Below are 16,463 nucleotides of genomic sequence, written 5' to 3' on the forward strand. Positions count from 1 at the left end.
GCAAATTATGGAAAATAATTTGTTTTGAATTTTACTAAATGAATCAGTGCAGTCATGGAGATATTGGTTGAATGGGACATCTACATGGAGCTCGTGAAAAAAGGGGCATCTATTGGATAACGTGCAGAACAGCACATATGCACCATGTGTTATGAAGCATTATGCAACAGCTGCATCACAGACGTAGCACATCTGGCTTCTCTTTCCCAACATCAGTTGTGAAGATGTCATGAAGAAGAACTGTAGTGAATAGAGATTTCGGCCTTTCAGACAACAGAGAGACCAAATCTAAAGCAAAAGTAAATTTAACAAGCCTTCCCTACAGGAAACCAGAGCTGCGTCCCAATTCAGGGGCCATGTCCTAAGAAGGCTGCGTTTGAAGACTGATGTATCACAGCAGCGTGACTATACATCCTTCTTCTAGCATCCCTGAGCCATGAAGGTTTCCAATGGGTGGATCCTTCCCAGGCCGACGTATCCCAGGATTCATTAAGAGCAGAAACGTGCTGAAGCTAACCAACTAGCTATGCTGGCGGCCCAGCTGCAGAAAGTTAGTATCAAACCACTCCTCTGTTCCGCTGAAGGATTCCCGTTAGCTTGGGACAAACTTGAAATCGACCTGAAATCTAAAAAGACTTGATTGTTCATTTGTGGGTGAGAGTTGAGTTCCACAAACTCAGTTAAGATGCAGATGATCATTCCTCTTTCCGTTTGTTAAGCTGAGAGCTTTTCTAGACGTATGACTTGGCTGCAGTTGTCTCTCAGTGAAAAGAGGTGAGACGACCTTTCAGATGCAAGTATTGGAAATAAGAAATTCTGGAAAGGGAGAACGGCTCAAATTACTTTGGTGTGGGAGAAGAAGAAAAATGTGCAACAATCAAGTCATTTTCCCTCCTACATGTGCTGGGAAATCAGATTTCTTTGAGTTAGAATGTGAGGAATGAAGGTTTTTTCCACAAGATGGTCTCTGAGTGTGGTATGTGAGTAGAGTAACAGACCGCACTGCGACCAATTAAATCCAGCCGTCAATTCCCAGCATGCTCTGACGGCTTGATGGATGTCCACCAGCAAATGGGAGAAACATTTGGCCTTTTTCTCCCCCGACTCAATTCTTCCTCAACTCCATCTTACAGATAAGTAGAACCCTACCCTCGTCAGTTGCACCCATTTGCCTGACTGCTTACTTACTGTAGAGCTTGATGATTGTAGGGCTTTTAAGTGCATGGGCAAGACAATGTGAGGGTGCAGGACTGAAAAGAGGAATAATTCACAGCAAAGACATGTGGGATCAATTGGATTCTGCTTCAACCTTCCACCTTGCTGCCGTGCATTCGTCAAAAACAGTAGAAAAGAAGATGTTTGCTTCAAGTGTTATGTAAGACCTCTCTGGCCGCCTCAGAACCTTTTTCCGTCAGATTTTCCGAAGCCCTATTCACAGCCCAGGAGGTATGATTGAATTTAGTCTTCTCCATAACCGGCGTCTGTCTCAAATCCCTGCCAGAGACAATTTTCACATTTTTTTCCACACATTGCTTCTCCTGCTGTTTAGACTTTTCCAGGCGCCGTCTACCCAGCGCCGAGGTGAACTTGCAAACACTTTTTCGGGAGGACAATTAAGAGAGGAAGCTGATTTGTGAAAGTGAGGAAAGGCGGAGCCTCTGTACGTATTTAGAGGTGAAACATCCCGGGTCCTTTTGCACCTGCTCCAGGTCAGTTAGCACAGCTTTTGGGATGATGCTCCACAGACACTGATGTCAACTTCGATTCATATGACGACTTGACCAACTCCAGGAAGCAGAAACCTCCTCTCCTCCCACCTCCTCTGTTTTTCCCTTTTCTGTCTCTCCATCTACCTCTCTCTCTCTCTCTCTCTCTCTCTCTCTCTCTCCTCTCTCTCCTCCCCCTCTCTCCCTCTTTCCCTCTGTGTTTTTCTCCAGAGACCTCAAGTTTTTGAACACCACACTGTTCTTACCTACTGGCCCTCCACCCCACACACACAAACAGAGAGAAGCGAAGGTAAGCTTGCATCTGGTGGCAAGGCTTTGTGATTTCCTGTTGGATTATTCCTCTTTATTTCTGTTTTCCGGATGGGGTTATGAGATGGGCATGGGCTAGTGCTACAGCAGAGGAGGCTCGAATACTAATGCATGGAACAAAAAAACAAGCTTTTACAGTTTGCATATTGAATTAAGAAAATCAACAATGATGTATTGCCTAAATCTTACTTGTTTACGTGGATCTAAACCAGCTTTTAATGACTCTTTCATAGCTTGTGGTAACTTCAGTCATGGAAAATAATCTGCTGCGCTTGGATCCAGTGTCTGTCTGCATTTTTCATGGATCTGGAATTCATTACTCTCGTCATGCATTGTCTGCAGGGTGGATTTTGAACAGCAACGAATCCTAAACTAGGTCTGGATTTATTTCCTTGTGTGTTTCAAATCTTAAACACATCCTTAAGATTTCTATTATATTTATTACTGTATGTGTTTTGTGCATCATTGCAGCATCTGCATTGCTCCCATTGGTGGTTTATGTAGAAATCCATCAAGATGATTTGGGTCCAAGCTACGATGACACAAACAACTGAGATCAAAAGATCAGTTGACGTGAACTCTTGATTGATTATATACACTAACACTCAGGAGAGTGGGTGTGGCAGGGGGTAGGGTTTGTGTCAGGGAGGGGGAGGGGGGGCAGGACTGACATCTTTTTTGTTATGTCAGTTTGAAAATGAGTTTATATTTCTTATTAAATCATGACTGATGTGATGATAATCAGATGCATTTGTCCTTTTTGTTGCTCTTGGCAGCTCCAACCTCTAACTAATCCATCTGTTTCCCTGTTTGTTGGATCCCCAGGAGCCATGTCTCCTCTTGGTTTACCCCTGTTGGCTGTACTGGTCAGTGTGGCCCTGTGCCAGTATGACTACGACTACCAGCCTCATTCCATGCTGGGACCCTCAGGGCCCAACTGTAATCAAGAATGCGAGTGCCCCGTCCTCTTCCCCTCTGCCATGTATTGTGACAGCCGCAAGCTCAAGTCCGTTCCCGTAGTCCCGACAGGTATCAAGTACCTGTACCTCCAGAACAACCAGATTGAAGAGATCAAGGCTGGAGTGTTTGATAACGTTACTGCTGAACTACGCTGGCTCATACTTGACAACAACCATATCACCAATGCTAAAGTAGAAAAGGGAACAATTGACAAACTCACCGGCCTGGAGAAGCTATATTTCAGCTACAACAACCTCACAGAGCCAATCATCCCTCCCTCAAAGTCCCTCGAAGAGCTGAAGATGACACACAACAAGTTCTCCAAGTTCCCCTCTGGACTTCTGTCCGACAAAGAGAATTTGACCTCCGTCAACCTTCAGTTCAATCAGTTAACCTCTGACGCCATCTCTGGGGCTTTCAAAGGGCTGAAGAAGTTGCTGTCTCTGGATGTGAGCCACAACAAGCTGAAGAAGCTGCCAGCCGGTGTCCCCAGCTCACTGGAAATCCTCTACGCTGACTACAACGACATCGACAGTGTTGGAGCCGGATACCTGAACAAGCTGCCGTCGCTGCAGTACCTAAGGATCTCCCACAACAAGCTAGCGGACGCCGGGATCCCTGCTGGAGTTTTCAATGTGTCGTCACTGCTGGAGCTGGACCTGTCGTTCAACCGGCTGCAGTCCGTCCCTGAGATCCACCGTCAGCTGGAGCACCTCTACCTGCAGGCCAACGAGATCAGCAGTGAGTGGCAGTAAACAGCATTTTCAGATATTTGCCTCAGAATGTCTTTTCCCTGAGGGGCCTTTATGGAAGTTAGAGAATCTTTAGCTCCGTCAATGAAAGATATGTGGAATCGGAACAGAAAATGTTGGAACACTTTCTCTCAGCAAACAGTGTAAAATGCAATAGTATAGTTTTTGCTAACATTGCTGAGATACACAGAAGCTAAAAGTCCTGTGTGGTTTTGTATGATTGTCGGTGTGTGAAAACCTTGCTCTTCAGCGCTACTTGTGGTAAAAAACTCACCACTGCACCTTTAACCCTCAGCATTAGGTTTTCAAAAGGTATTTGACAAAGAATTTTGTTGCTCTACTAACATCCATAACTTTCCCTCTATGTTTCCTTCTCTGCAGAGATCGACATGTCAAGATTGTGCAAGTTCGTTGATTACCTCACGTTTTCCCATCTGAAGACTCTGCGTCTGGACGGCAACAACGTCACACACAGCGACATGCCCTCTGACGCGGTCAACTGTCTGCGCCAAGCTTCAGAGATCCTGTTTCATTAAGGACCTCCCTCCAACCTATGCCCTTCATGATATGATTCAAATCCAGGGTATTAAATGGTATCTTCATCGGTAAGATACACACGAATCTTCAACTAATCTAAATTGGGGCAAATTGGAAAATTTTGAGTCAAAAAACTTTAATAAAAAAAGTCAACTACGAAAAAACAACATAAAAAGTACATTAACGAAAAAGTTGTATAAATATAAATCAATGTTTATGCTTTTATTAAAGACACACACACTTTAAACATTCCTAACTTGTATTCGAATTGAGATTTAACGGAGTAAGCAGCGGCTAAAGTTCTCCACAGTCTCTTTTCAGTTGTTGCGTCATTTTGTTGTCCGTCTTGTGTGTTCCAGTGTTTAGCATGTAGAATATAATATGGGTACAATGATGAATCCATTGCTGTGCAAAGGACCAGCTATAATGAGGATTGCGTACTCTGTGTTTTATGCCTTTGGGGAGAAATGATGATCAAATTGTAAAATAGTTGCAGTTGAATTTTTTTTGGGGGGGGGATTCCGGAGTTAACCCCTTGTTTGTCAATATTTACCAACTTAAAACTCGATATCTTGATGCAAATGAGTCCCAGAGATTGACTTGATTGATCGTCTTTCCTGTGGTGAGAATAAAAAAATATCCAGTGTCTTTTGGGAATCACTTCAAACCCTAAACCAGAGCAGGATTTCCAGGTTCCTGGTGTCGGAAATGAAATGAATGACACTGGCGTTGACCTCAAAAACACGTCCGCTGACTGAATGTCTCTTTTACTTTTCAGAAATCACGAGTCAGATTGTTTCTTCGTACGACTTTAACTCCTCGCTGTCCCCTGTCCATGTGCATCACTGCTTTGTATACTACATTCGTGCTTCTTGCATGCATCCCATGGTACCATTCTTTGATAATAAACTACAGCTTTTGCAGTTAAGGTGTTTTGCAGTTGAAAAGTGCTTTTTTTTTTAAAGAAGAAGAAGAAGAAGAACAAAAGTACAAAGTCAACTTGGTGGCGCGGTCATGCTGATTGAATTCATGTTCTGAGGAAATGACATTTTGTTCAGGTTCGTCTTGTCATCGTGATTTCTCATGAGGCCTTTGACTCAGTTACTGCTCTTGGATTTTTTTTCTGTGAGGAAACCAAACACAGTTGAATAAACTATGTTTCCAAAATAATTGTATGATATCGCTTTTTAAATTTCCTGTAGTTAATGAAGAGCATTTACGGAAACATCATGTTAAAAAACACATATCCTGAAAGAAAGTTTGTGCTTCATTATATTATATTATATTATATTATATTATATTATAAATAGAGACAAGTTTGGTAAACAAGTCAGATGGTTAACAATGGCTGGTGTAATAAAACGTTAAGGTTGCACAGTATTGTCAAAGATATAAATGAAGCGACCTTATTCGTTATGAATTTGTATGAATACATATATATATGATCAACATCAGAAACTCTGCTCTTAGTCTAGTTTCAGCAACAAGTAAACAAACATTTTATCTAATACAACAATATTGTTGTGTATCGTATTGTCCGCTGAGATAATTCAGTTTATCAAGCAGTTATGTGTAGTAGCAGATATCAGTATTAAAACCATGCCATGGGACACAAAGGGTAAAATGAGATCTTCTGAGATGGATGGAAAGTCCTTCCAGGTTTTATTCAGAGCCCGTACTTGTCTCTTGTTTCACTGTTTACGTTCTTGGCCTAGTTGTTTTTAAAGCTCCCTACGTTGTGGTCTGAATTTGCATTTCTCTATCCCCCTGTTTGGACTCTGAGTCTCTCAAGCCGTCCGTTTACACACAATCAACTTTGTTCGGTCTGTAGCTGGAGTCAAACAAAAGCTGCTGGTCCTGGAGGGATGCAGGGTTTGCAGGGTTTCACTCGTTCCTGCAGCTTTCAGATATGTCCTGTGCAAATCTCCTGTCAACTGTCTCAGACAGAAAACCGCAAATTATCTACGGCTGTTTGAAAACTATTTTATTTGGTCTGTGAAGCTTTAACACAGGAAGGTTAATATTAGTATCCCTGAGAGAGGACTGTAGCTTCCCTGTTTCCAATAAGACACATCACGGTTTGCATATGTGGCTTGTGTGAGGATCTGCCTGCTGTGGTTCAACTAAAACCTTCATCTTCCTTTACAGCCAATCGTGAACCATTCTAGGACAAAGCATGCAGGTTTATCACGGCTATGTCCTTTAGTGAATTCTGTTTACTCTCGTAGGTCACTTGAAGACAATACAAAAGAATAAGAATTTATGTTGTTATTCATATTCTAAGATTATGTTCCAGTTTATTTAAGAGGAAAGCTTTTTGTCTTGTGGTGATTGGAAAAGTGTGAGAAATGTGTGTCGACCGTTGTGCCAGAGGGAACAAAAACCACACAAACCAGCACATTCCTTTTAGTTTCTGCACCGTGATTCAAAAGCTTCCAAGAATCAATCGCATTTCGTTCTATTATTTTGGCTGAAGTCCTTTTTTTATTAAAGGAAGGTATAAGATTTCAAGATTCATAAGATTCACCGCTACCCCACATTTCTTTTAGTGCTCTGGATATTGTGTTTATGAACTTCTCATCATCAGGTTAAACTATAATTCAAAACCAGCAGTCGTGCACGTGTTATTGAATCATTTACTCATAATAATGGCGATTTAACTGGACCAAGAAGATGAGTCTGGATTCAGTCAGAGCCTGAAAAGTCTGTTTTTCATCATCATTCATGTTTTTTTCCAAAGACTCTTTGCTCCTTTTTAAATCATGAGATTTTAAAATAATTTAATCCGCTGTCTTCTTGGTCTCTCGTCCTTTCCTCCAATGTAGATGGTAAAATATGACAAATACATTTCAGTGCTAGAAATGACAGAAATATAGGTTCACTGGAAACTACTTCAAACCACAGCCCCTTGTTACATCCTCCGAAAGGTCCCCTGTGATATATGAATGCACTGAATACGTGTGTAATAAATCAGGAGCACAATCTAACACACTTTGGTTTTTACAATATTAACGGTGCCTCTGCAGATTAAGATTAAGATGCATTTATCTGTCCCAAACACATGCACAGGCACACTCATGCAGGTAGGGAAAGGACACACAGAGCAGTGAGCAGCCATGTTGGGGGAGTAAGGTGCCTTGCTCAGGGGCACTAGGCAGGGTAGGTTGAATCCTCTTGGATTTTGGTCAGAACAATCCAGTTTCGTCTTTTTGTCGTTTCTCCGTGGAGTTCGAACCAGAGACGAACCAGAGACCTTCTCTGCCCATAGTCCAAGTTTCTGCCACTAGTCCACCGCCTGTGCACTCACAGCACCACTCATCCTGGCTGATGTGCACCACATGTGCTGGATGCACTCTGCTTCTTTTTCCTCTCAGTGCATTAGTCAAGAGTTCCTCTTTTCGAACAGACGCTATTCAATAGATTAGATTCGTGGCAAATAGTTATTGTGTAAATAGTTTCCAGACGTCCCATTCGATTCCTGCCAGGTGACTGTAATGTATTCCAGCTGCTGTGCGTACAATTGGACCCACTTATTTAAATGCAAGTCAGTAGCTGTGTGTGCGTTGGACTGTCATTAAGTGGTGGTGGGGGGGGGGGGGGGGGGGGATTTTATAAACCCACAGTTTCCCTGTGTGCCATCCAACACTGGAATCATTTAAAGGTAAACCTGATACAAGTCTGGGGTTTAAAAACATTAGCAATCTAGTCACTACCTTCGCTATTACAACATGATACATGTTTATTCTGATCCAGTTTTCAAATTTCACATGTTTTGGTATGGTCTCTTGTACCTGTTCTCAATCTGGGACAATTTCCTCCTCTTCCTCCTGAGTGGCCCTTATTTAAATCCCGAGCAAAGCTTCTGCTGCCCCAGTCTAGACAATAAAGTCTTTTATAAGGCCTGAAGCTTCACATCCTTGTGCTGGGGTCGTTGAGTGAAAGTATAATCAGCTGGTGCAGCCTCGCAGCTCAACTCCAAAGGTCCATCTTTCAGTCCAGACTGTTTCTGATGATTTTTGGACATTTAACTTTCTTCAGGTCATTGTGCACCGAATAACATAATTAACATCTTGTGTCTGTTGTGGGGTCACAGCATGAAATAATTTTTAAACTGAGCTTTGCCACAAAACAACCACTTTTGATTTATCACACTGCAGAACTTTATAGTTCAGCTGCCGTAATAAATTACTCGTGTTCCCCAACGTTCATAAAGTTCCCCAACAAGAGAAGGAAAGTTTCAACCGACACAGCAGTTGTGAGGGATTGACTAATACAACTTGTGTTTGTGTATTCATCATTTTGTGGCCATGAATAAATCCATTCCAACATTTCACATCAATCATCCAATAGTCTTAACAGATTTTGGTGGAATGGCCTTTTGACAGATGGACCAATATTCTCTGCGTCTATATTGTTCCCCAACAACAGGGAATTTGTCACCCACCACCACAGATGTGAGGGATCACATCATTTCTTTATCTAATTTAATGGGAAACCGTCCAGCATTCTACTCAAAACCACATGGTGGCCCTAGAAGAAGAGACAGGGGATCATTCAAATGATTGGGATGCTTCATTTGGGAAACCTGAATAACTCTATTGTCTAAGCAATCCAATTGCTTTAAGAGTTTTTGATAAACCAATCTACTGCCGCACGGATCTCTACAATACTCAAATTCACATTAATCCTAGTTGAAAAAAAGGGTTGCCTACTCTGCCATGTCTACTGGGAATAAAAGGGTCCATGGCAGCTCATGGGTGAGTCACTGCAGAAACAATACATTTTGTGCTAAGAAGTGGTTCACTTTAATTGTGGTCTGAGGCTCCTGTTCCACCACAACACACAGAGTTGTATTGTGAAGCCCATTCTGGCAATGACCTCAAGTTTAAATTCTCTTAAGTGATGTCAGCGAGTCATTTATCATCCATCACGGACATTAACTACAAAGAGAAGACTTGGGTTGTTAAAAAAGGGGGAAGGGGTTGGGTGTGAACGTCTGAGCTCCATCTCCTCTACACTCCTCTCTGTCCTCACCTGACAGCCCAGTAAACCACCACAAGGCCTCTGAACCGAAATAAGCCATAAACCGGTGAGTGATGGGTAGAGAGCCCAGTTGGAGACCAAATGGTTAAGTTGGGTGGGGTCACAGCCCTTTAACCCTCAGGAGCAATGTGAACTCTTCCATTTCTACACTGAAGAGGCGACAGGACCAAAGAGGCAGACAAAAGGTTGCAGGGCTGGCAGGAGGTTAGACAACCCGAACTCTGAAAGGGACATCCCAACTGACACACAATCGCTCTCCCACCCACAACAGCACACGCTCCATCCTCTTGGTTCCACCAGTTCATGTCTGACGTGCAGCCTGAGTGGGAATCAGACCAACAACAACATAAGACTAACCCGGTTAGCTCCGTCTCGACCGAATCAGAGCTGCTGAAGCCGGGGGACGATCACCTGACCTAATCGCTGGGAGAGCAAGAAGACCAGTCCTCACCTGGCTACAGGCAGACCACTCAAACCAGGAGAAGCAGGTAAAGATCTGATCTTTCCTTTGTAATAAATCCATTTGAAAGAGGAGGGGTGAGACATTCAAACAAACAGCTAATGGTATTGATCACTGCCTTCATCATTAGCGTTGATGTGCACCTTTCAAAGCCTAGAGGTTAATTTCATAACATCATTATTGGGATTCGATCAATTCTATCAATTCACAATCTTAAACCCAGAATTTTGTAAAAAAAACAGTTGTGTTTGCTGGACACACATCTTGGAAAATCCCTGTCACTGCCAGACATGTTTTGTTTTTTTCCTACACTTACCCTTAAACACAGTTACCTTCTCATTACTGGATGCAGTAGTCATGCCAGCTCCTCCAAATGTTTAATGAGGTGGATTTCGGCAAAGCCATGGACTGGAGCCCATCCTCCAAAAGCCCATGCAGTCCAAATACAACCTGGGGTGAGATTAATATAGCTGGCTCAGACACAAAGCCCCTGGCAGGAAATTAGCATTATCATATTCCTCTGCATGTGGTTCTCCTTAGATTTTCAGATGGATTTCTGTTATGAATGATCTGTTTTTTTCAGAGATCTGTAAAGTCTGACTCATCACTTTTAGCAGCTGTAGTATTTAATTGTCGAAGCACATGTTCTCATTGGCTGTTGTTTTGCAATTAGGATGCAAGGGGCGTCCCTTATGTGTGGGCAAATATTTAAATATTTCAGTTGAAGTACACATCTTTAACTTTTTAACTTTATTCACATTTCTGACACCTTGAATAAGTGTTATTCTCACTCTGTGTCTTAACTTTGTGTAGTTATGGAGAATTCTTAATGTAATTTCTTGTCACACGGACATTTTTGACTGATTCTAGGTTTAATCCACAAGGCTTTTATGAGGCTGCTGGACATGTAGTGGAGGTGTATTTTCAGTGCAGATGTTACAAGCCAGCTGTCCTGTTACTTAACATGTTGCATGCTAAGTAAGTGTCAGGTCAAAAGCCTTTTGCAGACTGTCAAAAAACGGCATCATCCTCAGAGAACGTATCAATCGTATACCTGTACGTCAACAACAATAATTAGCCATCTGTAAACAATTATCATGATACCATAAAGAGGCGGTGGTCTAGTGGCAGAAACTTGGACTATGGGCAGAAAGGTCTCTGGTTCGTCTCTGGTTTGACTCCACGGAGAGACAACAAAAAGACGAACCTGGATTGATCTGTCCAAAAATCCAAGAGTCTCCCTACCCTGTCTAGTGCCCTTGAGCAAGGCACCTTACTCCCCCAACATCTGCTCCCCGAGCGCCGTACATGGCTGCTCACTGCTCAGTGTGTCCTGCACCAGATGGGTCAAAAGCAGAGGTTAAATTTCCCCTACCTGCATGAGTGTGCCTTTGCATGTCTGTGCATGTGTTTGGGACGAATAAATGGATCTTAATCTTAATCTTAAAGGTGTGGAGGGTTGTACAACAAGCTAGATTTGTTTGGACATCACATCATGTGTGTTTTCATCTAAATGTCAATATGTCGTTAATTTACAGCTCCTTCAACAGTCCCATGTCTGGCTGTGTGAGTGACCGTGTGTAGTGGAGTGATCACTTTGCACAAACGCCCTTTGGCTAACACGGGAGGAACTCTAATGGGCTTGCATGGCTGATGGCAAGTGCTGCTCCAACTCAGCGAGGATAATCCTGTTGCATTCAAGCCTTTGCCGTCATTGCTAGAAATTAGCACAATCTCATGGTGTACATGTGAAGAGGTCACCAATCCTGACGCTAGCTATCTTCTGCAAAAACAATTTGCTTGGCCAGCATGCAGTAAAATACCCCCAGATTAAGTCTGACCTGTCTCCCATAAAACCTTTACCTCTCATGTCTGCTGACAATGCTTTGTTTGTAAGGCCAGTGCGTCCTATTGGTGCTTTATGATTTACCTGTAACCCTAACCCTAACCCTAACCCTAACGCTAAACTAGGAGCCTTCCCTCTTGTGAACGTTAACTCATCAAAATCCTTATAGCTAACCATTGAACAAAGTGTTTTATATTCAATTACACTATTCATACTCACTTTATGTACAGATTTCCCTTGAGCACTGCTTTGAGAACACTTCTCCTCTTTGCATTTCCCTTCATCCTCTGGTTCCGGCAGATCTTTCAGCAAACTGTTAATGATGCTCCACCTCGCCCCACTGCCCAGTACAATGAAACCATTGCAGTTTCTTTCAGAGCTGCCTCCCACCTGCTTCAAGGTGACACTCCTGGAAAGGAGGTCAACCAGAAACTTGGACTATGGGCAGAGAAGGTCTCTGGTTCGTCTCTGGTTCGACAACAAAAAGACGAACCTGGATTGATCTGTCCAAAAATCCAAGAGTCTCCCTACCCTGTCTAGTTCCCCTAAGCAAGGCACCTTACTCCCCCAACATCTGCTCCCCGAGCGCCGTACATGGTCGCTCACTGCTCTGTGTGTCCTGCACCAGATGGGTCAAAAGCAGAGATTAAATTTCCCTACCTGCATGAGTGTGCCTTTGCATGTCTGTGCATGTGTTTGGGACGAATAAAAGCATCTTAATCTCAATGAAAAGACACACGCCCGTGTATATATAAATATCCAGTGTCATCCTAATTATTTTCTCTGTTATTTTGTATTGTATTATCCATAGGTTATACTTTGTCTATAATTCCACTTTCTCTACTAGTTGTCCTGTTTAACATGTGGCAGCATGGTTCTTGTACCCATTTGGGGATCACATGCTTACAGTCCTGGCAGCGAGGCTACATGGCCTCTTGCTGGTTCGACTCCTGGGAGTTGTACATTTGAAGACAATATAGTGGGCCTTATAATTATACTGAGCTGTATTTTTGTTTTTCTTCTTTATCCCACATCCTCTGTTGCCCACAATCAACCAGATTCATTAATCCTGATCACACTGTGGATGGCAACAGCACAAAATTAGGGCAAAAGTGCAAAGGTCAGTAAGGACTCAGGGATTTGTGAGTGGAGTTTAAAAGAGATCAAGCCTGCACCCAAGGGAGGATGCACATGTACATGTGGAAGTCAGCAAACATAGAACACGAAGGCTTGCATCAGCCTGTTTCTAAGTGGGCCAAGTCTCATGCACTGAAAAGGCTTAAGTACGCTGTATACCATGGGATTACGACCTTTGATCCGTGCAGCATCTGATTGGCCTAAAAAGGAGCTTTACTGTTATCATGAGTGACAGGCTGGCACACGGTGAATGAAAAAGCTAGTGGTACAAATAGAGGGAGGTCAGAGGGATAGCCTCATCATTTGCGACAACACTTGTTGACTTGCTGAAGGAGGACAGGAAAGAGAGAACGTGCTAAATTTAAGGTAAGCTGGATATCTGGATATCTCATCCATGGCCGACCCAGAATGAGTCGGCCATGGTTTAAATGTTTGATGGGGTGCATCAAACATTTAAACAAGCAACAGATGGCAGCTGAGAGGGAGCAAGTTCTGGCTTAAGAGATGGATGGATGGAAGATGGCAGAGCTGGACTTGGATATTGTTGCTTGCTCCTTTCTTCTTCTTTTTTTGTACTTGACATTGTTTCAGGCGATAATACATCTATCCTCAGTTGAATATCTGCAATGCTCAGCTGAAATGTGTGTGATTGCATATCAATTTGTTTGCTATTAAATCAGCTGTACATGGCATGGTTAGCCACACACTCTGCAATCAAACCATCAACATGAAGTTCAGTGTGCATCTTATAACTGACATGCAAATTCTTCAGGTTCGTAAATTCAAAGGTTTTCCAAATGCAATTAAACTTGACCTGGGTCTTCATCCTGTCTTCAGAGCTTTACCTGTCACTCGCAGACAAAGCGATGACCCTGACTACCTTGACCTGCTGGCAGCTGCCACTGGAATTTAAAGATAATGACATTAGCGGCAGAGTTAGCGACACGAGCTGGTTTGGGCCTATTTTAGGCAACCATTTGCATTAGTGAGTACTTAGTCAGCTGTTTCCATTGTGAATGAACCCGGCCACATGATTGATTGATTGGTGGAGATTGATAGGCCTTCTTAACCAAGAATAACAAAATAGACCTGTGTTCTCACGTGTAAACAGTTGCGTGGGTCATCACAGTGTTGTCCTAATTCCTCAAAGACCCCAATCCTTTCTAAACGATATCATCTTATCTGATCCCACTTAACGTGGATATGGAGCATTCACGTGTCTCTTCGCCTCAAGGCCCCTGTAACACCGATCAGCACCTTACGCAGCTGTTTGTCCATAACTTTGCTTTTTCTCTGCTTCTATCATAGATTGGATTTCAAAATGGCACATCTCACAAGCCTTCTCGGCATCTTGTGCCTGGTCGGGTCCGTCATCGGCCAGGACATGCCTTACGAGGAATACATGGCCCAGATCCAAGCCTGCCCTAAAGAATGTCACTGCCCCCGAAACTTTCCACGTGCTGTCTACTGTGACAACAAAGGCCTGAAGACCATCCCCCAAATCCCACCACACACATGGTATCTCTACTTGCAGAACAATTTAATAGAAGTGCTGTCAGCTGACACCCTGCGTAATGCCACACAACTGCGCTGGCTGACCCTAAACCGCAACAAAATCACAAGTGAAGGAGTGGAAGATGGTGTCCTGAATGCAATGTCTCACCTGGTGCACCTGTACATGGATGACAACCTCTTGTCTTCAGTGCCATCGCCCCTGCCAGCCAGTCTGGAGCATCTACGTCTCTCTCGCAACCGCATCTCCAAGATCCCCGCTGGTGTCTTCATTGGTCTGGATAAGCTGAGCCTCCTGGACCTCCAGGGCAACAAGTTGATGGATGACGCTGTGACGGAGGTGAGCCTGAAGGGTCTAAACAACCTGGTACAGATCAACCTAGCCAAGAACCAGCTGACGAGCATGCCTCTTGGCCTACCACCCACCACCACTCAGCTTTTTCTTGATGGCAACAACATTGAGAAGATCCCAGCCGGCTACTTTAAAGGATTGCCCAAGGTGGCATTCCTGAGGCTCAACCACAACAAACTTGGAAGCAGCGGAGTTCCCAACGATGTGTTTAATGTCTCCAGCATTTTGGATTTGCAGCTGTCCCACAACCAGCTGACTGAGGTGCCCGTCATTTCCTCAGGTCTTGAACACCTTCTCCTCGATCACAACAAGATCAAAAGTAAGTATATGATTCATTTTAGTTCTAGATGCATAGAGGACACTTATTTGTATGCATCCGTTGCAGGTAATGTAACCTTGATTTCCTTTATTGTTTTTACAGGCTTAAGCGGCTCCAATATCTGCCCTGTCTCCATTGACACTGTTGACGACTCTATCAATGAAAGTGTTCCTCGATTGCGCTACCTCCGGCTGGATGGCAACGAGATTAAACCACCAATTTCGAGGGATGTCATCCTCTGCTTCCGTCTCCTGACGTCCATTGTCATCTAAGAAAATGAAACTCATCTACATGTCATTGGCTAATTATTATTTCCCACAATCAAAGATTTGGCAATTTGGATGCTGGTCTAAAGTAATTGGACTTGTGACACAGGTCAAACTTGCATGTTTGTGAAATATTTTTACACTAGTTGGCATCAACTGACTTTATTATTGTGTCTTGGGGAAAAGTTCATTATCAGTTCCAGAGAACATGAAGATTTCAGTTCAGTTCAAGTAGAATTCAAAGGTAACAACAAAGTCTTGAAGGAACCTTCGAGTTAGACACTGAACGGAGGCGGCTGTTGCCCACTAGTTGTGCCTTATGTTGTTGTAAACATCCGCATTCAGAATTATGAACCCAAATCTCTTACAACATAGCATGACAGTGATGGGGCGAATTATGTACTTACGTTTGTGTGTTCTTATAACCTTAGAAATGTATTCTGTTCGACAATTATGCATATGTACTGTAGGTAATTTATTTTTATTTAATATTGTTTGAGAAAAATTGTCCAAAAAATGCAAAACATTTTAGAGTCCTGTCTATATTCATGGCAAATATTCCTTAATGTTTTGTATGCAAACGAATGCCAACACTACTTTTTAATTCTGGTCATCATTGAATAACCAGAATTAGATGAGCAAGAGATTCAGTTTTAATTATCTTAATTTGAATAAAATTTCCAAAAATGTGATCTTGTTCTTTTTTTTTTTACATCTCAAGTACTTTCACCAAAATGTAAATTATTTGAAATACTAGAAATACTGTTGACCATTGGGGTTTTTTAGCCACGTTTCTAAGATGTATTTTTTCCATTCATAAAAATTTTCTATGAATTACCGGACTCCACTGCATGAGAATAGTAGCCTTGACCTAAATATTGTGTTTGTCTGCCTTGACTCATTCACACCTCTTTGACCTATAAACCATCATAAATGTGAAATAACATGCCCAGATCACCTTTATGCCTCCCAGTCAAGTCTCAGGTCTTTCCAACACATAATCCATGTTTTCACTGACGCAAACATGGTATCCCAGCTACCTGTCAATTATCACATGGATTCCCAGGCTCTATACAATGCACTCTGTCTCATACTGTGGGTATCAGTCACTGGGATAAGACATTTGAGGCTAAATTTCATTTAATTCTTCGCCTTTTTGAGAATATTTGGCAGAAGGAAAGCTCTGAATATAAACCCCAGCTTATGTAGCAGGTGCAGACCAATTTCTGGCAGTCCCACTGTG

The 16,463-nt window shown here is 42.7% G+C and overlaps 2 protein-coding genes across 2 annotated transcripts; both read left to right on the forward strand.

Moving 5' to 3' along the window:
* Positions 1–1,566: 1,566 nt before the first annotated feature.
* On the forward strand, positions 1,567–5,217 carry lum (lumican). Its single transcript, XM_062382975.1, has 3 exons — positions 1,567–2,016; positions 2,862–3,737; positions 4,130–5,217. The coding sequence occupies exons 2-3, from the start codon at positions 2,867–2,869 to the stop codon at positions 4,282–4,284; spliced, it is 1,026 nt and encodes a 341-aa protein (XP_062238959.1). The 5' UTR covers positions 1,567–2,016; positions 2,862–2,866; the 3' UTR covers positions 4,285–5,217.
* A 7,823-nt stretch (positions 5,218–13,040) lies between these two features.
* Positions 13,041–16,054, forward strand: kera (keratocan). Its single transcript, XM_062382973.1, has 3 exons — positions 13,041–13,137; positions 14,080–14,954; positions 15,057–16,054. Exons 2-3 carry the CDS (start codon positions 14,093–14,095, stop codon positions 15,224–15,226), a joined length of 1,032 nt encoding a protein of 343 aa, XP_062238957.1. The 5' UTR covers positions 13,041–13,137; positions 14,080–14,092; the 3' UTR covers positions 15,227–16,054.
* Positions 16,055–16,463: the final 409 nt, after the last annotated feature.

The sequence above is a fragment of the Platichthys flesus genome, chromosome 23 (assembly GCF_949316205.1).
Source record: "Platichthys flesus chromosome 23, fPlaFle2.1, whole genome shotgun sequence".
Taxonomy (NCBI): domain Eukaryota; kingdom Metazoa; phylum Chordata; class Actinopteri; order Pleuronectiformes; family Pleuronectidae; genus Platichthys; species Platichthys flesus.

Bases quoted from the DNA above. Each gene is read 5' to 3' on its own strand.
- kera (XM_062382973.1), top strand. From the start codon at position 14,093: ATGGCACATCTCACAAGCCTTCTCGGCATCTTGTGCCTGGTCGGGTCC. The intron at 14,955-15,056 runs GTAAGTATATGA...TTGTTTTTACAG, and splicing joins CGATCACAACAAGATCAAAA to GCTTAAGCGGCTCCAATATC.
- lum (XM_062382975.1), top strand. From the start codon at position 2,867: ATGTCTCCTCTTGGTTTACCCCTGTTGGCTGTACTGGTCAGTGTGGCC. The intron at 3,738-4,129 runs GTGAGTGGCAGT...CCTTCTCTGCAG, and splicing joins GCAGGCCAACGAGATCAGCA to AGATCGACATGTCAAGATTG.